Source organism: Spermophilus citellus (genome assembly GCF_964194105.1).
Source record: "Spermophilus citellus genome assembly, chromosome: 18".
NCBI lineage: Eukaryota > Metazoa > Chordata > Mammalia > Rodentia > Sciuridae > Spermophilus > Spermophilus citellus.
This window is the reverse complement of record NC_138200.1, coordinates 14,302,314-14,328,809: the sequence shown is the minus strand read 5'-3', so window position 1 is coordinate 14,328,809 and position 26,496 is coordinate 14,302,314. Positions and strand designations below refer to the sequence as shown.

At 50.7% G+C, this 26,496-nt stretch overlaps 1 protein-coding gene across 6 annotated transcripts in view; it reads right to left on the bottom strand.

The window, feature by feature from the left end:
• Nucleotides 1–23,036, bottom strand: part of AKT2 (AKT serine/threonine kinase 2) — a 50,032-nt gene extending 26,996 nt beyond the window's left edge. Inside the window, exons 1-3 of one of the 6 annotated variants that reach the window (XM_081275466.1) lie at nucleotides 22,853–23,036; nucleotides 14,290–14,405; nucleotides 3,962–4,086 (exon numbers count right to left, since the gene is read on the bottom strand). In XM_081275466.1, coding sequence (XP_081131592.1) covers nucleotides 3,962–4,007 — 46 coding nt within the window. In that variant the 5' untranslated portion in view covers nucleotides 4,008–4,086; nucleotides 14,290–14,405; nucleotides 22,853–23,036. Of the gene's footprint in view, nucleotides 1–3,961; nucleotides 4,087–4,700; nucleotides 4,816–4,874; nucleotides 5,074–7,014; nucleotides 7,096–14,289; nucleotides 14,406–22,852 lie in introns of those variants that run through there. The other 5 variants (XM_081275470.1, XM_081275465.1, XM_081275467.1 and 2 more) reach the window with 5 other exon arrangements.
• Nucleotides 23,037–26,496: the final 3,460 nt, after the last annotated feature.

Sequence of the window (26,496 nt, the reverse complement as noted above, 5' to 3'; positions counted from 1 at the left end):
ACAAAAATAGAAAACTGCAAGCTTGGGAAGGGCGCAGAGGCTTCTGCAGATTGTTTTGTTTTCTTTCCGTTTTTTTTTTTTTTTTTTTTTTTGGGGGGGGGACTAGGGATTGAACCAGAGGGACTTTACCACTGAGCCGCATTGCCGGCCCTTTTTATTTTTTGAGACAGGGTCTTACTAAGTTGCCTGGGCCCTTGCTAAATTACTGAGGCTGGTCTCAAACTTGCAATCCTCCTGCCTCAGTCTTCCAAGTTACTGGGATTATAGGCATGTGACACTGTACTCAGCTCTATTTCTTTATTGCACGCACGCTGGCACAGGGGTGAGGTAATGATCCAGAACTTGTCTTGGATATCAAGAAACCTAGAAATAAAGAAAAAAGGAGTCTTGTGATCTTATCCCCCATTTTGTATGGGGAACCTGAGGCACAGGCAGCCTTGTCAAGGTTCACAGCTGTCCTATAAGAGCTAGCTAGCACTCCTGACCACTAAGTTGGCCTTGTACGGAGCCTGGCAGAGGGTGGGCACTCTGCTAATGATGGTGGTGGTGTACTAAGGCCGTGCCACAAGCAGGACCCACACGTAGCACAAGGGACTCCACATTCTTAGACCTTGCTGAACAAGAGGCAGCACATAGACTAGACTTTGAGGACATTCATTCATTCAGCAGCCAGGAGGCCTGAATTCAACCTCACATTCTGCACTAAAACTCTGGGTGATCACTCTTGCTGCTAGTAAGATGGTAGCCACCTTACAGGGCATCTATGAAAATTCAACACTGGGGCCGGACACAGTGGTGCATGCCTGTAATCCCAGTGGCTTAGGAGGCTAAGAAGGAGGATTGCAAGTTCAAAGCCAGCCTCAGCAAAAGCCAGGTGCTAAGCCACTCAGTGAGACCCTGTCTCTAAATAAAATACAAAAAAGGGCTGAGGGTGTAGCTCAGTGGATGAGTGCCCCTGAGTTTAATCCCCAGGAAACCTCCTCCCCGCCACACCGAAAAAAATCAACACTGGGCTTATCTGGGGCAAAGTCCAGAGCCTGGCAGGGTGGGCACTCCAAAAAACAGTACAGCAATTATTTTAGCCAGCAAGGGTTGGAGCAGAGATGCTAAGACAACAGCTGCCTCAATGACAGGCACCAGGGAGGCCTGGAAGTACACGAGCACAGTGTGCACACGTGTGTTGTGCTAACTCAAGACAGGTATGTCCAAGTTGGGCCAACTCAGCAGACAGGGACAGGACTGTGGACCACTCATCTGGTCTCACAGCATGAATGGGGACAGTGATGCCCTAACAGGGACTGAGACCCACTTAATGCCATCAGCTAAGTCCCCAGGTCAGAGATAAACTCCCCAGCCTTTGACAGTTCTCCAATTACCTCCAGGATTCCTGGCACTTGAACCCAGTGAGCCATGGGCCTCAGGAAGCTTGAGTTGAGGGACAGACCTAAGACCCTTGCACACTCTAGCACATTCGCACCACACACAATTCCAGTTGTTCATCCAACTATCATTTATTGAGTGCCTACTGTATGACAAGCACTTTTTGAGGTGATGAGGACACGTCAGTGAACAAGTCACGTGGAAATCCCTGCCCTCATGGTCACAGAGGCCTGGGCTGTTAACCTAAGATACAGATGTAAAATGAAGGCTCAGTCAAATGACACAGCTTGCCCACCATCACCATCTGTCAAATTTTGCAAAGTTCCACTAACAGACCCAAATTCAGGGTTGTCTGTAGGGGCTGGGCTGAGGTGCCATGAATGCTGCCCCTGCCTGGACAGGGCAGCAGGAAATGGGTCCTTCTGCTCATTCTGATGGGGAGTCCTTGCCTGGTAGTGGCCTCTGTCTCGCATCACTGTCTGGTGTCTGTGGACTGGGACAGGGCAGAATGGTTCTCTTCTCCTGGTCCACAGGGTCAATCCCATCAATCACCTGCTCACCCACCTCAGGACTCGCTGGCCATCCCCTCTGTCCATGTGCCCCTGACCCAGTGAGCTGTGGTGCCCTCTTCTGCCTCCCCCAGGTCTTTTTTTCCCTGGTTACTGTGAATTGAGCCCCGGGGTACCCTGCCACTGAGCTACATCCCTACCTCTTTTTCTTTTTCACTTTGAGACAGGGTCTTGCTAAATTGCCCAGGCTGACCTCAGCCACCCAAACAGTTAGAGTTACAGGTGTGCACCACCAAGTCTGGCTCCTTCAGGTCTTCGTTTAGACATCCTCTTCTTAGTGAAGGCCTCCTCCTAACCACTGAAATTAAGATGGGTCTCCAAGTTCCTGCCCACCTCACACCCCATCCTTCTCTCATTGTCTGGTTCTACTCCACAGCATGTACCACGACAGCATACTCACATCAGCCTGGGTGCTACCTGCCTCCTACCCAGAATGTAAGATATCATCACAAATACGGGATTTTGCTATAACCCTGGCACCCGAACCACAGGGACTGATCCACAGGGACTGTACCTGAACCACCGGGACTGATCCATCAATAAATGCTTGCTGAATGGATGAAAGTGCAAGTAGAGGGAGGGGCTAAGGAGATAGCTCAGTGGTAAAGTGTTTGCCCGACATGCATGAGGCTCTAGGTTCAAATCCCAGCACCACCACCACATACACACACACACCAAAAAAAAAAAAAAAAAAAAAAAAAGAAGAAGAAAAAGAAAAAGAAAGTGAAGTGCAAGTAGAACAGCTACTAAAAATTCAGCTATAGACAAAGCCATTTCATAGCATGTGCTTCTTCCTGCCTGCATCCCAGGGTCACCTGGTGGCTGGCCCAGGGAACAGGCAACTTTGGGAGTCTTAAGGTCTAGTCTCTTCCCCACCCATGACTTCACTAGCGCCTCAACTTCCCATCAGTACACTGCATCAGGTCACACCATGGGTCACAATACTCAGGGCTTCCTACTGCCCAGAGTTAAAGCCAAGGTCCCTTCTGTGGCCTACAGGGCCCAACATGGTGGGAGCTATGTCACTCCTCTCTCCTCCACTTCACCCTGCTCACTGCGCTCCAGTCATGCTTTTCCTAGAAAACAATGGGCATGGGCTGGCTGTATGGCACCTTAAGAGAGAGTACCTGCCTATGTGCATAAGGCTTTGGGTCCATCCCCAGCACTGCAAAAACACAACGCAATAGGCATCACCTCCATGTTAGAGCCCTGACCTTGCTGTCCCTCCCCCTGGGACGCCCCTGCTCAGCTATCTGTGTAGCTTACTCCTGCACCTTCTCCAGGGTTCCTCAAAGCAGCCTCCTTTGCCTTGCCCATCTCCCTGGCCCCTTGCTCCTCAGAGTTTCTACGTTTTTCTCATAACAGCACTTATCACTATCACATGTCTACTCATTTGTTGTTTGTCCCCATTCCCTACTGGAATGTGAATTCTATGAGGATGCCACTGTGTCCCAAAGCCTGAGACAATGTCAACGAATATTTGCTGAATGAATGTTGAATACTGCCCTCAATTAAGTGACTTCCTTTCTCTGCCTCTTTCCACACCTATTAAATGAGCAGTGGTGCATTCAGGTAATCCCAGCAAATCAGGAGGCTGAGGCAGGAGAACTACAAGTTCAAGGCCAGCCTCAACAATTATGTGAGACCTTCAGCAACTTAACAAGACCCTGTCTCAAAATTTATAAATAAATAAGTAAGTAAATAAATAAACAAAAAGGGGTTATGAACAAGATCGCTGATGCAAGGCAGAGCCTGAGGCCTGGTCTGTGGCTCGTCCAGGGTGTCCAGCTAGGTCTGGACACTCAGCCCCAGTAGATCCTCAGCTCCCTCCCCAGGGACCCTGAAGGATTCCATGAAGTGGTATGCACGTAGCTAGTGGCATGGAGGCTACAAACACTAACTCCTTGGGTCAGTAATCACCCTACGCTTCCACCTCTCAGGGTGCCAGATGCCAAAAGAGTCAAGATAGGAGGGGAAGACACATGATCAAATGGGCAAAAGCCACCCCTTACCACGTTTGTGCAGCCAGCCTTCTTTGATGACAGACACTTCATTCATGGTGGCAGCGTGACACGCTGTCACCTAGCTTGGGACAGCTCAGGGCAGCAGGACATGCAGGAGGTGCTGTGGATATAGTCTGGAAGACAAGAAGGAGCATGTCAGAGTGGGAGACATTCCGCCCCAGCCCCTTCCCTCAGGACACTCAAGACTCTGAGGCCCTCTGGCAACTTGGCCTGCTGTGCACCAGGTATAGCCAGTGAAGATGGGGGACAGCCCTGCCCTTGAGGGCCCAGACTTAGCAGAGACATAACCAGGTCTCCGGAGACCCCAATTCTATGTGTGGTCAGGCCTCTGCACTCAGGCCCCTCCTGCTACCCTTCCTGCTGGCTGGGCGGTCACTGAGGTAGCTATGGCCCTGCCCGGTGCATCACTCCCATGCCCCAGTACTGAGGTAACCCAGAGTGAATCACACAGCCCTGGGCACCAAGTGGAGGGTGTGCTCACAGCTATCAGCATCTGCCTGTCCCACAACACATATATCCACACACATACTCTTTCTCTCTCATTCCCATTCTCTCTTTTCCAAACCAGAGAACCACCAACCTATCACCTTCAGCAAAATAAATGTCCATCCACCCCATGCTGGACTACCCCAAGCCCCTCTCTCAGCCTCAGTTCCCTCCCTGCTCCCACCAAGAGGACTAAGAAAAGACAAGCGTGGCATTCTGGGGTCCTGAACAAGCAACCTACTGTGTATGCGCCTGTCTGGGCCTAGGAGTCAGTTGTGGTCCCTTCCCCAAGACCTCTGCTTCTGCCCTCAGGGACCAGCAGCCGACAGACTGATGGACGCCGAGGCTGCTGCCTCATCTCAGGTTCCCAAAGCGGAGTGCAGAAGGGTGCAAGGAGCTGCCAGCTGGGCCCTACCTGGAGCCAGGGGCCTGGACTAGAGCCACGAAGCTCAAGGCGCCTTTTGCCTTTCCTGGCCTGAGGTTATTTGCGGACAGCAGGTCAGGAGCTACGGTGGCCCCCAGAGAAGTGTCAGCTGGCTCTAGGGACACCATGGGCATCAGCTTTCTCTCGTGCCCCAGGGGAGCTGGTGGGCCGGATACGCTACTGCCTGGCATGTGACGGTGGCAGGCTGCCCAGGCCCTGGGCAGAAGGAAGGGAGGTAAGTGGGAGGAAGCGGGAGGAAAGGCAAGATGGACAGCGACAGGGACATAAACAGGACGGTGAAAATCACATTTTGGACTCCTAAGATGCAAAGGCAACGATTCTGGGCTGGGAATAGCAATAAGGGCCTCCTTGTAAGCAGGCATGGCACCTCAGACCCTGAATACAGGCCAGCTAGAACCCTCCACTCTCTCCCCACAATGTCAATCTGCAATGTGACTGCCTGGCCCCATGCCTCCCGTTCCCTTCCCAGTTTATGGCCTGGCTAATGGGATCACGCTCCACCTCCTCCCTGGACACCCCCTGCATCCTATCCCCTGTTCAGCAGCTAAAGGACTCTCAAATTTGACTCTGTTCTTTCCCTGCTCAGAATCCTTCTGTGGCCCTTCATTGTCCTTGGCAAAAAAGTCAAACTCCTCAGCTTGATATCCAAAGCCTTTCAGGACCCGCTCTGCCGCCCTTCATCCCTGCTGCCTCCTGCGCACTCACCCTGCACGCCTCCAGCCCCAGCACCGGCCCAGTCCCCACAGCCCCCTCCTCCAGCCCTGGCCTCCTCCCTGGGCTCACAGCCTCTGCTCTCATCCCTACAGCTCCATTTTAAATGGACCTTGTCCCTCTCCTCACTCAAAACCCTTCCACAGCTCCCCAATGTGCTCAGAACAAGAACAAAGTCCGTGCTGTACTGAGGAGGCCCCGTGGGAGCTGAGACACACAACCAGAAAGCAAAGGCTAAGACAATGGCAATGGTCATTAACATGCCTCGCTACCCCCCCCAAAAAAAATCAGGCATCTGTCACCTAGACTACATCCCCTATGCCTTCTCCCTCCACCGTGAGGTCTCAGTCAAAAAGTGACTCCTCCAGGAAGCCTCCCAGTGCTCTGTGCACCCACCTCTGGCAATTCTCCCCACCCCTGTCAAAGCTGATTCAGTGTCCAGCATAGCACCAATACCAGCTGAACATGATAAATGAATCACGGCTCCCAAGGCAGCAGCCCAAATCAGAGATCACTGCAGAAACCTCTGCATTCTACTCATTCCACCAGTCTTTCTGAGTGTATCCTAAAGCTTCAGACACTGTCCTGGGTGCTAGATAGAGCATCACTAAGATACAGCCCTTGCCCTGTCTTATGAAGCTCACATTCTGGGGAGAAGGCAGAACCACGCACATTCAGAACCATGTCAGCTTTGGCAAAAAGGCACTGAGAGGGAAAACAAAGTAAAGAGAAAGACAGGCAGGGAGTGGGGTGCTGTGTGAGCCGCACAGCGTAGAGGACCCACGAGCAGACACCTTGAGGGACCAAGGAGTGAGGAGTGCAGAGGTACAGGGAAAAGCATTTCAGGCAGAGGAATAGTGAATGCAAAGTCCCCAAGGCAGGAAGGAGCTGGTGCGGGCAAAGCCAGGAGAAAACACTCGAGGTATTCCGAGGTGTGGTGGGGAGCTGAGGTGGACACCACACTTCCCCCTGCTGAGTTCACTTCCCAAAGAGCTGAGATGGAGAACTCAGCTGAGGAAGAAAGAGAACAGGGGTCCCAGGTCCAGCCTCAGCTCCTCTTGGCGGCCCAACAACATCACCTCTCGGAGCCTCTGCAACCCAGTAGCACAAGGCTCCAAAGCAGCACTCAGGCACCTACTGTGGGAAGAGGGTTCAACCCATTATCTGGACCTGGTAAAGCCAAATACATGGCTGCCATTATTCAAAAGCTAAGTGAAGGCAGTCAGGTGTGACCGAGAGTGGTCAGGGTTCCAGAGTCCACGAGCCATCCCCAGCTGGGTGGCCTTGGGCAGGGTGCCAGCACTCCTGTAGAGCCTCTCCTGAGTGCTCGTAACACCCCACCAGAGGGGCCGTAACTGTGCCCAGGCAAGGACAGAGGCTCAGAGGGGAAGCCATTTACCTCGAGTCTCCCAGCTGAGTGGTGGAGGCCTGGCAGCGGCTCAGCACGCCACAGTCACGTTTTATGGTCTTGTTTCAGCAACTAAAAAGCCAGCGGCAGCTCAGGCGAGAACAGGGGGAGGAATTGGAAGATCCCCTGTGTCCCGCCTGGATCCTGCCCCGTCCTCCCACTGAGGGTGGCGCCTCGGCTGAGGTGTCTGTGACGCAGTCCTGTGGTGATGAAACACCAGGCGGCATGGCCAAGAGGACAGCCTGCTCACCAGGGAGTGCAGGCCTAGGACGCAGGCAGGAGGGAACCCAGGCAGCATGCAGGGCTCTGCGCTGGCCACTCGGCAGGCAGCACCCCCTCTGCAGGGAGCCTGTATGGCTCTTCCCCACTCACTACTTCCTAGGATGCCCATGCATGAGTGTGCTGAGGGTTCTGGCCAGGGCTACAGCTGTTGACCAGAGGTGAGCCACCTGGGAAGCAAGGCAAAAAGAGAAAGGGCAACTCACAGGACACCCAGATGAATAGGGAACAGGCACAACCTCATTAGTTATGGGGACATAAAGATTAAAACCACCTGTATGGGATGCTGAAATTAAAAAAACTGACAACACCAAGCATCAGCAGGGATATGAGGAATCACGATTCTATGCACTACTGGAGGAGTACAAAATGGCCCAACCACTGTGGAAAAGTGTTTGGCAGTAAGAATTAAAATCTCACCAGGTATGGTGGGATGCACCTATCGTCTCAGCACTCAGGAGCCTGAAGCAGGAGGACCCCTTGGTGTGGGAGACTAGCCTGGGCAACACAGTGAGACCCCATCTCAAAACAACAACAAAATACACACACACGCCTACCCCATAACCCAGCAATTCCAGTCTCCCAGAAGAAATTAATACATTTGTTCACCAAAAAACACATAGAAGAAGGTTCACAGGAGCAATATTCCTAGTGATTGCCAGGATTCCACCCACAAGAGATTGGATAAATCAACGAGTGAATTAATATTTACAGAAGAACACCACTCACACCACAGGGAGGAGGCATAACAGAATTAGATGGAGTGGAAGAAATCAGACACAAAGTAACACAGCCAGTGAGAGTCCATTCACAGCTAGATGGAAACAGGACAGGCCATGCTGTTTGCTGTTTAAGAACGTCTTTCTCCTCTGCAAAAAAATCAAGGAGAAACAAATGTCAACAAATGCCACAAAGGCAGGGTCTTAGGGAAACTCTGGGAGGTGACAATGTTCCCCTGTGGTCACACTGGGACCTGCTTTACAACCACTGGTTCCACTGCACTGTAGAAAGTATCTTCCATGTATTTTTCTGCATTTTATGACAAAAGAAGTAACCATACAGAGGAACCCTGGTTTGGAAGTTCAGATGACATGAAGCCCAAATTGGGCCTCCTCCTATATCCCAAAGCAGGGCTCTTCCCCCTTCCCCCTCAAGAAGGCCTGGCCATCTGTGCACAAGGATGCCTCTGAGTCCCAAGGAACTGAGTTTCAGCCTCAGGCTGTATCTTGGCCATGTGACCACAGGCAAGTGACACCCCTGGTGCTCCCATGTGTACACTGATCCCACTGGAGTGGTGGCCTGACCCCTCACAAGGAAGCTGGAGGCAACTTCTTGACCTATGCATAGAAATGAAATCATCACACACAGTGTGACCACACAGTGGTCAGTCTAGATGGGGAAGGAGGGGAGGCAACTGGAAAGGAGATGGGAGGCAACCCAACAAGGCTCTGACTGTGCTGGTGATGTTTTATTTAGTTATTAAACATTTATTTTTTTCTTTTTAAAATTGTATTTATTTTTATGTAGTGCTGAGAATTGAACCTAGTACCTCACACATGCAAGGCAAGCGCTCTACCCCTGAGCTACATACAGCCCCAGCCCTGGTTGTATTAATTTTTTTAAGAGCTGCTGATTACATGGGTATCATTGACTAATTTATCTCTATGCTGCAAACGCTCTATAATAAATTACTTTAAATTTTCTTTAAAACATTTTTATTTCCATCTGTCTGGCTCAGGGGACTATTTCTCAATGGTTTCTAAACTGAAGCCCCTCAGAGGCTACATCCTTGAGATTCAAACGATGCCACAAGGGCCCAGGATTCCAGGCAGAGGTGAGCATAAAGGGTCCCTCAGATGACCACCTTGTCCTAGCTGGGCAGCTAGAAGGGGCCAGGTCCTCCAGAACCTCACTTGTTCACCTATAAAGCTAGGGTCATTATGGTTCCTGCCTCTTTAGAGTGACCCAGGGCAAAAGCCAAAGTCCTGACAGGAGCCCCAGGACACTATGGGGTCTGCCCTGTCCCCAACTGATTTTCCAAAGGCATCCATTCCAGCTACCATAGCTCCTGAGCCACCCCAGGACACCACCCCAGGGCCGCTGTGTGCCCCGCTCCCTCAGGGGACTGACCCAGTCTCTACTAAAATAGTCTAATGTTTCTTAAGCTCCTATCCCTGCCTCCCCTTATCTTCTTCTTTTTTTTTTTTTTCTGTATCACTGCAGACTTATATCCTATATATATTTACTTGTTTATCAGTTTATTGTCTCTCTGCTCTAGAATGTCAACACAGCGAGGGCACGAACTTTTGCTTATCTTGGTCACCGCTGAACTCCCACAGCCTTGCAGTGCTGGGCACACAGTGGGCACTTAACTAAAAACCTGAGGAATGAGTGTCTGTAGAGGGCCCTGTGCACAGCAGTAGCTCAAAAAACATTCCTTCCCTGCCACTAGCTACGTCCCCCCCCTTCCACGCCCCCTCGCCCCCCTCACTGACCTGGTTTAGATGCCAGGCAGCACATATGGGTTCGGGGCGGCAGGGAAATCAGGGATCTGCATCTCCTGGAGCTGGTGGCAGTGGGCCAGGGACTCCTTCCTTGCTGTGCCTTACTGAAGTGGTGGCAGTGAGGCCCTCAGGAGCCTCTGTCACCTGTCCTCTTATCTGGGCCTTCCTATAGCTCCCCAGGACCTGCTCAAGAGGTAAAATTCAAAGGAAACTATCATGGTAGAGAGCGTTTGCTTATGGGAATAGAGGGCAGAGTGCAGGGAAGTAACACTCTTACCTGCTACTCGCCACTCTGGAAACTGGCCCATGGATTGTGAAGGCATTTCAGCAAAACTAATGAGCTAAAGAACATGCGAGTACTAGGAGGAGTCTTTCCTACATAAGACTGTGCCAGGGCTGAGTTGTTTTGTTGTTGTTGTTTTTTTGTTTGTTTAGTTGTAGATGAACACAATACCTTTATTTTTTTATTTTTATGTGGTGCTGAGGATTGAACCCAGTACCCCACACGTGCTAGGAAAGTGCTCTATCACAAGCTACAACCCCAGCTAACCAGGGCGGAGTTCCAAGGCAGGACTCTCAACTTGGCATTAGTGACATTGGGGGCCAGGTAATTCCTATTGTGGGGGATTCTGTGTACTTCAGGAGGTTCAGCAGCATCCCTGGTCTCTAGTCACTAAGCCAATAACACTCTCCCCTGGTTGTGGTCAGCAAAAATGTCTTCAGACATCACCACTTGTCCCCTTGGGAGCAAAGCCATCTCAGCTGAGAAACAGAGTTCTCCCTTCCAAGCACCAAGCAGGCCTGACCTGCTTAGCTTCTGAGATGAGATGAGAAACACAGTAATAGTAAAAATCTGGAAGCAACCTAAATGCCCTTGACAGGGGTCTGGTACTACAGTAATGCTTAACATGACAACTCCACTAAGTTCAGCAAATGCTTAGGTAGCATTCACCAGGTAGCATTCACTTAGGTAGCATTCACCCACACAGCAGCACTACAAAGTAGACTTTTTACCACCTCCCCTTTAATAAGGAAATTGAAGAACGCAAGTGAAACGACTGGCCCCACAACCCAAAAAGGAAAGAACAGAACTGAGATGTGACCCGGGGCAGCCGGGCTTCACCTCACACCGTACCCGATGGCCTTTCAAGTTAGGGGGACTGAATTCAGGTCCCTGCTCCCCCACTTTATAACCTTCCCAAGCTTCAGTTCCCTTTGCTGTGAAACAGAGACATCAGCAGTTCCTCCACCACAGGCTCACACAGGGAGAACTCAACACAGTCCTCCCAGCCCAAGGAGTGGGTGCCGCTATTCAGCAACATTCTCTGTGGTACCAATCCTGAACACAAATACCAGCCTGGCAGTACCAGCACCGAGACCTTTAGCACTCAGCAAAAGGCTTGATGCTTGGCAGAACTTATAATGTCACCCCTTTTTCTGAAACACAAACAGGTATCCACCACATTGTCTCCATTCTGATGTTACTGAGGGTGTAAGCAGCTCATGACCCATGCATACAATTCACCTATAGCATCCTTTCAGAAAACCAATGAGTTACAGATCAACAACGAGACTTACAGGGCACAGTGTCCTGGGCATCAGGGCAGGGAAAAACAGATCAGAGGGGCTCTACTAACAGAGGCAGACTGCAGGATGTGGGAGTTAAGGCAGGCTCATAAACCAAACATCAGACTCTGAACCCCACTCTGCCGTTTGCCTTGGGACCTTGGGCAAGTTACCGTCCCTTTCCTCATCTTATCCATATACTAGAGATAATAAGAGTGTAGGCCTCCAAGGCTGTGGCAGGATTAGATGAGCTAATCCTCCCAACAGAGCCGACACAGCAGATGTTACGATCTCCTCTGGTAGGTGGAGACATGGGAACTTCACTTCCTACACTGTATATTTCTGAACATGTGAATTTTTACCTATTCTACCTCCTTGGTGAGAAGGTGGCGTCAAAGAGACTTTTCTCTTCATCACCCTCCCTACCCTGCCACCTACCCCATCTGTCTACTTGGAGCAGGTGGAAATGGGGACAGGAGGAGGACGTGGGCAGGCTGCAAAAGAAACCAGAACTAGAATAAGCACTAGAACAGCTTTCCTCGTCTTCTCTGCCTCCCCCGCCACATGCACCTTCCCCATACTGCCACTCAGAGCCTTACGAACCCACAGAAACTATGTCAAATTATTTTGAGTCTCTCTGGTCATGGTGCCTGGCCATGGGCTCCAAACAAACAGAGCACCAGGCCATAGCCAGCAGGGTCCTCCAAGAACAACTCTGACGCTACTCAAGCCCTCTCCTAGGTGCACATCTAAGGCCAACTTGGAGACTGCCAGGGCCATCTGCCTCAGTCCCTCCTCCACTCTTCAGCCTCTTAGGTCAGCAGCTCTAACACACACAACTCCCCCTTCTCCTGGTCCCTTGAAGACTTCGCTTTCTCACTCCAGAGCCTTTGCACATGCTGTTGCCCTGACCAACATGCTATTTACCCATTTTCATTTGCTTACTGCTTATTTCCTCGGGAGAGCAGACCTCAGAGCTTGGCCTTCTCTCCCCTTCACCACACTTACCTCTAATGCCCAGCCACCTGGACGATTATCTGGGTAATGTGGCCTCCCCTGCTGGACTGGGAGCTCCACATGGCAGGAACAGAGTCTGCCCTGGTCCTCACTGTGTTCCCAGCCACACCCAGTACGGGCCAGGCCTAGAGCTTTAATTCATTCTAGGAGCGGGTGGCAAACAGAATCACAATTTCATGCTCAGAGTTCTGCCACGTGAAGGTGAAACAAAAAAATCCTCCATTCACTCACTCCACAAACATGGCAATAACTGTATCAGCACTGTCTTGGCCACCAAGGATGCAGCACTGACCCAAACAGAACCCCTACCATTAAGGAATGTGGGGATAGGCAGTAAAATAAACTCAGGAGCGAATTATACAATATATCCAAGATTGACAAATGTTATAGGAAAAGCAGCCTATGGAGATAAGATGTAAAGGAAGGTTAAGGGATTCCAACTTTATACAGAGTGATCAGAGAGAGGCTCATGGAGACAGTGACGTCTGAGCCAAAACATGAGAGCCACATGGAGTCCTGAAGAAGAACACTCCAGGGGCTGGGGATGTGGCTCAAGCGGTAGCGCGCTCGCCTGGCATGCGTGCGGCCCAGGTTCGATCCTCAGCACCACATACAAACAAAGATGTTGTGTCCACCGAAAACTGAAAAATAAATATAAAAAAAAAAATTCTCTCTCTCTCTTTAAAAAAAAAAAAAAAGAAGAAGATTCCATGCAAGGAGAAGACAAGCAAGGCCAAGAAGTGAGGAGCATGAGGCTCCACCAGGAGGTGGAGAGAGAGTAGAAAAGAGAGGGACAGGAAATATGGTACAGATAAGCCTGGTTGGGCAGTACTGTGGATGCCCCTGCAAGGGCTGTGCTCTCCATAGGAGTAAGATGGAGACCTGCTGGCCTGAGGTGGGCAGAGGGAGGGGGCAGCACATGGAACCATCGACATCAGTACAGGGTGCTGGTCTTCAATAGGCAGGGCTGTGTCGCAGTCTTCCTTTCTAGGAGCTGTACCCAGAATAAGCCCTGTGCACTAGCCTGACACTTCCATCACATGTCCCATGTGGGGACCAAAGAACCTGCATTTGACAGATAAAGAAATCAAGGATGAGATTGATTCCCCACAGACAGAGGGCCAGGACACAGTCAAGTAGACTGGGCTCCTACTGTCAGACCCTGAGTCCTGTGTCTACCTCTCTCTGCCTCCGCTCAAAAGATAAAGCCAAAGCTACTCTCTTGTTGTCTATGTCTCTGACCCCTGGGCAGCCCTCTCTTACTTACCACTCCAGTCATTCTGCAGAACTAAGCTGTCCCCAATACACACACAAATACCTGTGTCCATTCACACACACAACAGGATCCCTCCAGACAGGCTGAATGGGCACCTCCCGCACACATGCTGTTCTGTGTCATCACCATCTGCCTCCCCACCCCCAGGGACCTCTGAATCTGAAGCAGGGCCTGGTGGCCTGAGTTCCTACCTGACCTCTAGGACACCTAAAAGCAAACAGGCAGGGAGTGACCAGGGCCAATATTTAGTAAGTGCTCACAAAGTGCCAGGCACACACTACTGTTGAATCCTCCCCACAATTCTGAGAGGTAGACAGTACAACATCCCTGTTATACAGATGAGGAGACTAAGGCTCAGAGAGAGCCACATGCACAAAACCACAGTGAGCCCATGAGGGGATGGGCTGAGCCTAGGGTGGAGGCACCCAACAGAACAGAGATGTGGTTACTGAGAGTCTGAACTGCAGCCTCGGCAAAAGAATTATGTTTTTATTTTTATTTAATTTTAATTAATTAAAACTCACACCTGGAGTCTGAGGTAGGAGGAGGAACAGGCCAGTCACCCCGCCTGGATAAGAGAAGCTCCCATGCTACAATCCCTCTCCAACACCCCAACCAGCTCACCTCAGAGAACTGGAGCAGGACTCGGAGGCCCAAACTCACACCTCCAGTTGACTCCAATCCTGACTCTACCACCTCCAGGCTTCACAGATTGCTTCTCTGAACCTTAGCTCCCTCATCTGTAAAATGGGATTTAATACCATCAGACAGAGCATATATTTATGTTACCTCAAAATTTTTTGGGACAACCCCGTGTTGTCATGGGAACCCACTGAGATGTGCCTTATGCACAGCTAGGGATAAGACCAGTGCCTGGGGAAAGCAGCAGCAATTACACAAAGGTGAATCTGAAATCAAGGGCCATCTTGAGCCTCAGTCAGGGTCAGGGAAGTAAGAAGGAATCATCCAGATGACTTTCATCATGCCTACATTAGCTTGTTGAAAATATCATCTAAATGAAAATACAGATAAAAAAAAAAAAGTAGACATTAAAAGGCCCCTGGATGCCAGCATGAGAAGCTGGGGGAGGGACCCTCCTGCCTCCAAAGCAGAACATGGCCTACTTCTTTGCCCTCGCCCATCTTCTGAGCCACCACTTAAATCCAGCCAGCTCCCTCTCACACAGTGCCTCCCCACCTACCTGTCTGTCCCTCCTCTTGGGGTCCAAGTCATGGTTCCTCACTATTGTCTGGTTCCCGGGCCCTCTCATCCTCCCATCTCCTGATACATTGATCAACTCTATGTCACCACCATACCCAGGTCTCTCTCACCTCAGGGCTCTACCTGTGCCGACTCTGCCAGCCCACCCCTTGGGGCTTCCTGCCGTGGCCTGCACGCTCCCTCCTCAGGGGAATTTCCAAACCCAGTTCTATATGTTCCCATCCTCCGTACCCTCTGATAGGCTAGGTACCATTCCCGGGCACCCAAAAGTACACACGGCAGAATAGGGACTCAATAAATATTTGGTGGTAGACTGGAATACACAAATGACCAAAACCAGCCATGGGCTAGCTCCTGTGGCCATTCAGGAATCAGACGTCAAGGCAGGGGAGGGATGTGCCTCCCAGTCTCCTCTCTTCTCCCAGCCCCTAGGGGTCTCTAGGGAAAGGATGTGCCAAGATCAGAGTTGCACAGGCAGTAGGGGTTAGAAAGAAGCAGTCACACCCCAACGCTCAAGCTGGCATCCAAAGGAGGCCTTTCCAGGATGACTGATGCCTACTCTGTGCCAACTGCCTAGGAGAAGAGAAAGCAAGAAAGAATTCATTACAACTGTGATGACCCCAGGAACATTAACACAATATCTGTCAAAAGAAGATCTGGTCTTATAAAGGCAGGTGGAGCCAGATGTGATGGCACACACCTGTAATCCCAGCTGCTCAGAAGGCTGAATGAAGCAGGAGGATCCCAAGTTTGAGGCCAGCCTGGGTAACTTAGCAAGGCTCTGTCTCAAAGTAAAAAATAAAAAAAGCCGGGAGATATAGCTCAGTGGTATAGTGCCCCTGCTGGGTTCATGCCTCATACCAAAAAGTGGGGGAGGACAGTTGTACGGTAGATGGAACTGGGTCCAAATTTTCGGTCACTGACACTGACTGATCTAATGTGTCCCTGTACCTCTATCTCCTCCCCTGTAAAATGGGGAGATAATAGTTGCACTGAGTTCCCAGGCTGTGGGACAACTAATGAAGGGAGACACATTCAGCTTCGGAGCCATGTCCAGCATAGAGAGGCCACTCAACTAACAATTCTCAATAACAACACAGATAGGCTATGTAGCTTTCAGTTCCGCAGTTTCCCATCTACAAAATGGGGTGACAACACTGTCCACCCCCAAGGCTGCCGTACAGGTTGTAAACTAATTGGCTAACTGGCATGGGGTACTTATCGCAGCTCAGGGTGGGCCCTCCCAGGTGAGCGCCTCAACTAACAGATCCCCCACTCTTCCAAGGCTCCAACTATGAACCCACCCTGCCAACAGACAAGTGCAAGCTGGCTGTCCCCAGAGCCCTTCTCTACTCTCAGATGCCCATCAATCCCAGCCTCCCTTCCCAGAATCAGCAACTCAAGTAAGTCAAGCACTTTCTCAAGAGGCTGACGCTTTCCAAGGCTGGACTCGAACTTTTGATCCTCCTGCCTCAGCCTCCCACATATGGGGTCAATGCTCCCTAACACCTTAGCTCCCTAAGCCCTCCCACACCCCGGCTGGGCAGGCCCTTCAGAAGTAAACCAAGGTCCCCAGGGTTCCATGGTAACTAAGGGGTGTCAGAAGCAGAGCTCTCTGCCATTAGTTGTCCTCAGCCTGGATTATTAGGCAGTCCAGGCGAGGTGAGGGCAGGCCAATAACCCACCAGTCAGTGAGGAGCCTGAGAGCAAGCCAATAAGGGGAACAAGGCAGTGGCAGCAGCCCCAGTCCATTAGGAAAGGGCGCACAGGGTGGCAAGCAGAGGAAGGCTTGGATTTCTGGCCTCACCCTTAGAAGCAACATCTGTAGACAAGCTTCCCAGGCAGGGCGGCTGGGCTCGAGGAACTTCCTGCAGGAACCTCTGACATGGAGTCTCTCCTTGGCTGGCCCTGGCGTGCTGTCCCTGCTCAGTGCACTCAAGAGCACCCAGGCCCTACTGTGGGTGCTAAGCTGGCAGTGGGTCCTGTCCCAATGGGGCCAGGCCAAGATCCCCACTCTGTCCCCTCCCATACTCGCTCCCTCCCTCCCTCCTGGTCCTGCTGTGGAGCTGTCTCCCCAGCTGGGCCTCTCGCTGCTTGGCTGGCTGTCCAAAAGAGCCTGCCACGGAACCACCCCACCACGCAGCCCAGAGGCCTGATGGCTGAAGGCCTTGCTCTGAGAGCTCAGGAAAGCTGGAGAGGCCCAGACAGGGGTGTTCCTGGTCCTTCCGAAGCCTGAGCAACTGCAGAAGACACTCCTTCCCATTCCCACTTCCCAGGGGATTTCTGGAACCCCAGGAGGTTTCATCTGAGGGAGGCTCTGTTCCATCCAGGATGATACTCCAGATCAAGCCTCAGAAAACATCAGGGGTCAAGCCCACCTAGGGTTACTGAGCCTCTTCATGTGCTGGAGAGACCCCCCCCCCGGGGGCCAGACCACCCAAATTCAGCACCTGGAACCAGCACTTCCAGTTGGGAGACCCAGAGCAAATTAGAGGGTCTCACTGCTGTCAGGTGGGAAGTGGAACTGATTCCTTAAGTCTGCAGGGTCTTCACCTAGGTCATGCTATGGCCCCTTCCACAGCACTCCATCACTGCCACGGGGAGGCCACCCTTGACTGTCCAGCTAAAGCGGAGTTAACATTCCCACCCTTCCTTCCCCTGATGCCCCCTTATCTTGCCTTTATAACACCAACCACAACCTGATGTGGCACTGCAGATCCACAGGCTGGGCACCTGTCTTCACTGGAGGGTGCCCCAGGAGGCCTGGTCTTTCCAACTCTCCAGCAGCACTGAGCATATCACAGGTCCACAAGCTGAGCAGAGGGCACAATCTGCAGCAAGACTGTTTCTATCAATGTCTGCAGTTCTGCATTATTTGCCATCCACCCAGCTGGCTGTGTTAGGGAGGGGTGGGTGGAAAAGCCAGCCCATCGCCCCTCGCCTTGCTCCCCAAAGGTAACAGCCATGGGCCCTAGGGAACACAGTGTGAAAACCACAGAAAAGGGAGGTGACCATTGGGCCTCTGCCAGTCGTAAGGCAGTGATTCCGCTCAAGGGGGAAGTGGGAGGCATGTGAAACTCCCTGCCCAGCTCAGTCAATGTACCCGCCTCCAGGGAGAAGCCTGAGAACCTCTCATGGTGGAAGTCACCTTCTAACTAAAATTTGCCCAGGCTGCTCCAAACTCCTCTTCTGGCAGTCTACCAGGATCTGAGGGAGCTAGGCCCTGCCTGCCCTAGCCCCTGACTCCCCTCATGGGCTCCGCCCAGTCACACAGGCCCCTGTGCAGTCCATTCCTACACCTCATCCAGTCGTCCTCCCTTTGGACCTAACCACTATGGGTGCCCCCACCTGGAAGGCTGTTCCTTCACTGATTCCACAGGACCACCTGCCTGTCTGATATCAGCTCCCAGGTCCTCCCTGCCACCATGTATAAGGGAGCTCCCCATAAGTCTCCATCATCTAATCTGAATTTGCTGCCTGGCATCTAAACTATTCCATGCTTAGTCACCTATTTTACACTGTTCTCCCTCAGCTCCACGAGGTTAGGAATTTTGATGAGTGTACCCCCATAACCCAGTACCTAATGCAAGGCCAGGCAGAGTAGAGGCTCAATAAATGGTGGTGGATGAATGAAATACTTTCCCAGCTCAAGGACCTCAGGATAAAATCCATACCTCTCACCTGGGTCCCAAAGGCTCTTCCAGGACTCTCCCTACCAACTCCCACCCTTGGTGTCACTCTAGGAGCTATGGTGGAGAGCTAGGCATAGTGGCACAAGCCTATAATTTCAGTGACTTGGGAGGCAGAGGCAGGAGGATCACAAGTTTGAGGCCAGCCTCAGTAACTAGGTGAGACCCTGTCTCAAAATAGAAAATAAAAAGGGGGCTGGGGATGTGGCTCAAGCGGCAGCGCGCTTGCCTGGCATGTGTGCGGCCCGGGTTCGATCCACAGCACCACATACCAACAAAGATGTTGTGTCCGCGGAGAACTAAAAAATAAATATTAAAAAAAAATTCTCTCTCTCTCTCTCTCTCTCCTCTCTCACTCTCTCTTTAAAAAAAAAAAAAAGGGCTAGGATATAGCTCAGTGGTTGAGTGCCCTGGGTTGAATTCCTAATGCTACCATTAAAAAAAGAAAGAAAGAAAAGCACGTGGAGAAGGGTAAGCACACAGCCTGACATCTAGAAAGATCTAGAATGTTTATCTAGGAAGGGCTCAGGGCAACAGCTATAGGTAAGAGAGAAGGGGCCTGGGAGCTGCGTTTGTCAGCTTTTACTTGATTGTGTGTCCACCACACACCATTTCTGATCTGGAAAATGGAGATGCTGATGCTGGCCCTACCCTCTTCCTAATGTTTTCTGACATGGTCCCGTGAACTAGCAAGGGCCTTCAACGACCTAGCAGGAATGATAAAAACTAGAACTGCTGGCATACCTGGGGGTGCATCTGTCTCTGTCATGTGTCCTAAGTAGAGAGAAGAGGAAGCAGTTACTGCAGGCTTACTGTTCTGCCCACAGAGTTTTAAATGCTTTCCAGAAATGAACCCACTTAGCCGTCCCAATAACCCTATCGGGTGAGACTCATGTCATTCCCATGACATGAATGATGAAACACTCTCCAAATGGTAGAGGATCCTGCTCAAGGCCACACAATGAAAAGGTGATAGGGCTGTTGTGAACTCTGCTTAGAATCGCTTCATTGCAGCTCTTCAGAGGCTGGCAACCAGGTTATCAAATGCCTGGATCCTGGCTAGGGCAAGCTTGGGCCTGGATCCTGGGACGCCGCAGGGGATGCAGGGTGGAGGGTGGGCAATGCAGGATGCCTGAGTCCTGCACATAGTAACACAATCGAGGTCACCAACTGGGACATCCACAGATCCAGGTACCACGGTAGGCACTTCTCAGGGATTAACTCACCAAATCCTCACAACAGACTGAGGTGGGGGCCTTTCTGAGTCCACTGCCTGGAAATGTGTGCTGTATCCTAGGTAACTGCCCAAAAGTGACACTGCCAGAACACACGCCCATGCCCATGTCCCCACCATTCCTCTAACAGGTCCCCAGTAGTTGTGTCACCACCTGCATAGTTCTCTTGCTGAATCCTGCTCCTAGCACACATCTGCCTGGGCTAAAAGAAGCCCTAGTTCAACTCCAGGAAGACACCAAGTTTCCCCAGCAAACCCAGAAATGCTGGACTCCATGAAGGATTGCCTTCATGGCAATCCAGGCTTAGGAGTAAAGGGAAAAAAATGCCTAGGGCAGGGGCCAAGGGGACAGAGACCCACTTCAGCATGCAACCTGCTGAGCAATGATGTGTGTGCAGCACCAGGGTATAACTACCTGGGGTTCCAACCCCAGCCCAGCCTCCCAGGGTCTGGTAAGACCTGGGGGAAGGCAATTCCTCCTCCAAGCCTTCTACACACAACACACACAAACACCAGATAAAGCCCCAAGCCCAGTGCCAGGCAGGGTATCCACTCACAAAAGCCACTACCCGTGGACATGGTGGCACACACCTGAATTCCAGCTACCAGGAAGGCTGAGGCAGTAGGATTACAAGTTTGAAGCCAGCTGGAGGAGAAACTCTGTGAGACCCTGTCTCAAGTTAAAAAAATGTTTTTTTAAAAAAGGACTGGTGATGTAGTTCGGATATAGAGCACTCCTGGGTTCAATCCTCAGTATGGCCAAAAAAAAAAAAAAAAAAAGCACAAAAGCACTGCCCAGTTACCAATTACTCATTGACAAAAGGACCACTGTGGGGCGAACATGAGCCGAGAGTTTACATCCCAACTACACCATTTCCAGACCTTAGGGAAGTGGTTTCACTTCACAGTGAGTGCCTCATTTCCTTGTCTGTAAAATGGGCATCACCCTACCTTATTCATAGAACTCTATAAAGTAGGTATAACAATAGATAAATTTTGAAACTTAAATGAAGTCTCTTAAATAAAGTTGCATGACCATATGTGCAAAACACCTGTCACATGTCCAGCATGGAGGCGAATGCTCAATAAACACTAATTATCCACTCACTCTGGAAATGGTGCCTCTCTGTACCTCAGTTTCCTCATCTAAAAGTGCCTGTCACTCTAGAACACTAGTGTTCAGCAAGTTAACCTACGTGAACTGTCCTTAACATAATGTGGCACAGAGAATTCACTCATTTAATGTCAGGCATCAATTTCAGGTTATTTTTTTTATTGCTGTTAACCCCATCCAGTGAACCCTCTAAAAGTTAGGAGGAGGAGAAGACTAGAGGAACAAACCCTGAGTGTAGAATAACCCTAGAGAGCACTGCTTCACATGACTCGGGGACCTTTCTCTCCAGGAACCATGACCCATGGAGGCTAGTCAGCTTGGAAGCCACCGGCTATAGACCACAGGCAGCCATCTGCCCCCTTGACCATTCATCAGCCCAGTCAGCAGGATCAATCAGGGACTTCAGCCAGTCCAACCAGAAATCCAGACCCAGGGCAAAGGTTATAGGGCAAGTCAAGGTCACAAGTTGGCCTAGGGAGCAGTGGCTACACACTTTTGAGCTGTCTGCTCCAAACACCCATCCAGTGACTACATAGAGAAACCAAATCTATGAAGGATCTGACTGTCCCAAACCTTTCAGAGCAGCATTTCTCCCTGAGCTCTGGGCCGGGGCACCCCCCATCCAGGTCCCCTTGGCCTATGCAGAGAGGAACAGCTGGGAAAACAGCTCTCAGCCTCACCGTGAGGCCAACTGTTATCACAGAACTGGTATGGAGCGTAAACATGACTGGCAGCTGGGCTGGTAACCAGGAGACATAAACACCAAGGTGGTGCCAGGATGGAGGAGCTTGCAGTGGTGCCCACCAAGGATGAACTCAGGCAGGACGAACTCTGGCTGCTTCTCTGGGAAGGGAAGAGTGAACAAGGTTGAAAAGGAACCCAATCAGAGGTCCTAAGTGCTCCAGTCCAGGCTTCTGCTAAGCCCCAATCAATACGTCTTCAAATAAGAGAAAAAGAGTCTTAGAATCCTAAGGATGGAGATGTCCCCTGCTACCCTCCCTAGGGGAGAGTATTCCTCCAAACACTCCTTTCTCCCAAGTCTTAACAAGCAGGTCCTGGGGCAGCTCCTCAAATATAAGCCCAACACCCTTTCCCCTCCCTAATAAGGAACCTAAGGCTCAGAAAACTTACGTGATTTCTAAGACCTATTACCCCCACTCCCCGGAAGGAAAAAATTTGCCAAAGGATGTCCCACACACCTTAAAAAGAAATAATCTGAGCAGATTCTGGAGTCCAGAGCAAACAACACCGTGGTTCAAAGGACCGCAGTAACCATCAGTTCTCCCCAAAATCATTAATAAAAGTTCAATCAAGAGTGAGTTCCACGTAAAAGCCCACCACTACACATTAAATACGGAAAGCAGAAGCTCCTTCTCTCCACTCGGTATCACAGCTCTATCAAAATACACCCCTAAACACCCACCTGGCCCGTCCTGCCCCCTGTTCCTCGTCCCCCCTCCCTCCCTGACCCAGCTCTCCACCAGGCCTCGGTGGTAGGATCCAGACGGCCCCACCACTGACACACTTGGTACAGGCCCCTCTCCAGAAGCCCCACTCCTCTAAATGCACTATAGGAACGGCTCTTAAGCCCCCAAATAACACAGTCCTCGACACTAGACTCCGTGAGCCCCCTCAAGGGTTCGGTCCACTCCGGTTCAGCCCTCAGCCCCTCAGGGGTTCGGCCCTTGCAGGCCTGGCGAGCTCCCCCAGCCGCCACAGCGGCGCAGCTCGCCACCCCCGCCCCCAGCCCCTCTGGGCTAGTCCCCCCGCCCCCGCGCAGCCACCCCCACTCAGTTCCGGAAGGGGGGGCTCGAGGACTCGGTCCCCGCCCGGCGGGCAAGGGTGGTACGGCCCAGCGCGGCACCGCGGGGGGCCCGGACGCGACCATCGCGGGGGGGTGCGCTCGGGGACACGCGCTGGCGCACTCACCTGTCACCGGCGGCCGCCCAGCCTCTCCGGCGGGGCTCTACCCCCGCCCATCGCCACGCTGCGCTAGCTACAGCTCCTTGTGTTTTCTGGCGGCGGCAGCAGCAGCGGCGACGCCTTCCCAGAGCCAGGCCCAACGGCTCGCGCGGCGCGGCCCCCCCGCCCCCTCCCCCCAGCCCCCGCTTGCCGCCCCCTCCCACCCCCTAGCCGGAAATACCGCCTTCTCCCGCCACAAACAGGAACTGACGTATAAAGAACGAGGGATGGCCTTGGACTGGGCCACGGCGCAAGCGCAGGGAAGGGAAGGAAGCCGGCCCACAGCCGGGCGCCTGCGCTCGTTGGGCAGTTTGGGTCGGTGTATCTAAGAAAAGGGCTTGGCTTGGGCGGAATGGAAAGGAGAGGTAGGGCAGCGCAGGCGCCGTGGGACTCGGACGCCTGCTTTCTCTAGAGGCCAGCCACAGAGAAAATTTCCCGGCAGCCCACGGTCCTTATTTGCATACGCTTTGATCTGCTCCGCTCTCGCCTGTACTCCTCGTTCCGAGGCTTTTAAAGAGCCCAGGAACCGGAGTTGGAAGGTTCTTGTTTTTCAGCGTGCCAGTCATGGTTGAGCTCAGGCTCTGAAGCCACACAACCCCAAAATTTGAGTTTCCACTTTTTCAGTGACTGTGGGCAGACGGTTTTCTGTGTCTCAGTTTCCACATCTGCAAAATGGAAACAATCACAGTAGCATCAGTGGGCTGTTGAATTACTTTATGTAAACAGAACGATTTTTATCAATATGACAATCTCTCATTCCAAAATCTATATCCAAATAAATATGGGCTGTATATCTTTTTTTGTGGATCAACTTGGGCCCACAAAAGTCTTAAAATCGCCCTGCTAGAAAAGAGATTTAAACAGATCGCGGCCCCATGTATTTGCTAGTGTACCAGACAATTGAAAGACCTCTGGCTCCCAGTCCCTTCTCATCGTTTGGGAGAGGATTACTACCTTCGGAATTTGGGTTTCACCCTGCCAAAAAGCTTGGCAAGTATGCACCGGTGAGCGAGAAAAATGGCTCCAAGCTCTATCCTGGGTCCACCTCTGTGAGAGGGTCTCAGGCAAGTCTCACCCAGGGCTAGGCTTTAGTTTCTTCAAAGGTCAACTAATACTGGTACTAGCTCTTAGTTAAAGGATTTCCAACTTGGAATTCGCTTGCTCCTCTGTATTCCTCTATTCCTCTTTTCCTTTCTTTTTTTTTTTTTTTTTTTTTTCACCAGGGATTGAACCCAAGGGCACTTAACCACTGGGCCCACATCCCCAGCCCTTTTATTTTTGGAGACAGGGTCTCACTAGGTTGCTTACAGACTCATTATGTTGCTGAGGCTGGGTATGAACCTGCAATCCTCCTGCCTCAGCCTCCCTAGCTGCTGGGATTACAGGCATGTACCATCACGCCCAGCTGTGTTCCTAATTTCTGAACTTCCCTCCTCAGGGTTGATAATTCTGACCAATGCTTCTGAGATCTCTGACCATTTTGGTATATTACTGTCTGGTGACAAGTCTGTCTCACAACACAGGGAGCCCCCACGAGAGGAGAGACCAAGATTCTCAGTCATCACTGTGTACTCAGCACTGCCCCTGCAAGTCCTGCAGGGATTGGACTCTTAAGGAATATTTAAGAATTAGCTCTGGGGCTGGGGTTGTGGCTCAGCGATAGAGCGTTTGCCTAGCACATGCAGGGCCCTAGGTTCAATCCTCAGCACCACATAAAAATGAATAAATAAAGGTATTGTGTCCAACTACAACTAAAATAAATAAATAAATACGAATTAGCCTACTCTAGACCAGTTACTGTGGCCTACCCTCTTCATTCTCATCAGTGCCAAATAACTCACAGCCCACCGTTTCCCTACCTCTGAGTCTCCCTGGGCTAACCCTTTTAGGGCACCTGGTGAATTACAACACACTAAGACCTCATTGAAACCTTCCATGTGCTTATGTATAAACTCTTTGGGGAAACCTGTCATCAAGGACAATGGCTTTCAAACTATTTATTTGAAGACCTATTACACCCATGTGTAGATTTTCAGAATAATGAAACTAGAATATCACCAAATGTATTTACCCTCATGTACGGTACACTCTAATATTTAATATTCTTTTTATTTTTTCAATATTGAGACCTTGCTGAACTTATTTTATGAGCCACTAATGGGTTTGAACCTTTCTATTTGAAGATGGGCAGGTTCTAGTCACATCTTTCCTGTGTTCTTGTCAAAATAACTTTCCTTTTCTGGACTTTGCCTTTCCTTATTGGAAAATAGTATTAATGGCATTTATTTAGCATTTGTTATGGCCAGGTTCTGTGTCTAATACACTCCTACTGATGCTACCCTGTTGCTATCTACACAGTAATCTTGAGGATGAAGTGCAGTGGTTAAAGGGTTAGCTCAAGTTCCCAGGACAATTTAGGGATAGAGATAGAGACTCAGACTGTCAGATACCAGAGCCTGACATCATGCTGGAAAACAGAAAGTACAGGCCCTACTTCTTGGGCCCACAAAAGTCTTACTACTTCTGGGCCCTGTTCTGCTTCAGAAACCACCTAATTATGTTTGAGGGCCTCAGTCTTTCAATTTCAACATCAAGGGTGATGGAAGAGAAAATTCCCTAAAACCCAAATTTGTTCTTTTCCCTCTAATCTAGCCTATGAACTCCTGCCCATAACTATAAACATGGGTTGCACATACATTTTTTGGAGGGGTGAGGAGATTTCAGATGAAATCTTGATTAACAACAAAAAAGATTAAGGATCCTTCCCTGAGGGATAAGGAGGGTATTTTCTCAAAGCCTCCTACTGTCCCAGGAGAGAAGAGATCAGGCCCCAGAGCCTGTTTCAATCCTTGCCACAGAAAACAGTTTCCCAATGGTGACTGGACAAGCTGCATGGATCAGCCACAAAGAACCTCTTAGCCCCAATCAGAAAGACTCGCACTCCATCCCTGTGAGGTCTAGGGGTCAAAGCCTGGCAATGGTGGAGGATGCTATTAGGAGAGAACCTTCCCTTCCCTTCTACGTGGGCAATCAAGAGAGACAACTAGGAGGAATGAGAATCCCCCCTTTCTCACCCTAGTAAAGCGTTTGGGGGTTGCGGGGAGCAAGTCCACAGCGTTGATCAGATTCTTGAGTCTGGAACTTTTCATTTTAATTTAAAATATTTTAAAGAGGTTCCCATGTTATAAAGAATCATTGAAACAATATCTTCAAATCCCCAGCCAGAAGTCACTAAGGTCCCCCAGATGCTACTGTATTGGGAAGATCTTTTTAGAGTAATGTTATGTGTTTGGCAGAAGTACAGATAAGCCTCAGGGATTATGTTGGTTCCAATTTCCTCGTTTATAAAATGTTTCAAACTCTTTCAAAATTGTTAACAGAAGACACCATGCACATTGCTTCTTTTCTTTTTTCTTTCTTTGTATGGGGTATTTAACCCAGGAGGATTTTACCACTGTGCTCCATCCCCCAGCCCTTTTTGAGACAGGATCTCACTAAGTTGTTTAGGGCCTCACTTAGTTGCTGAAGCTGTCATTGAACTTGTGATCCTCTGTCTTAGCCTCCCAAGTCACTGAGATACAGGCATGCATATAATGCCTGGTTTTACACAC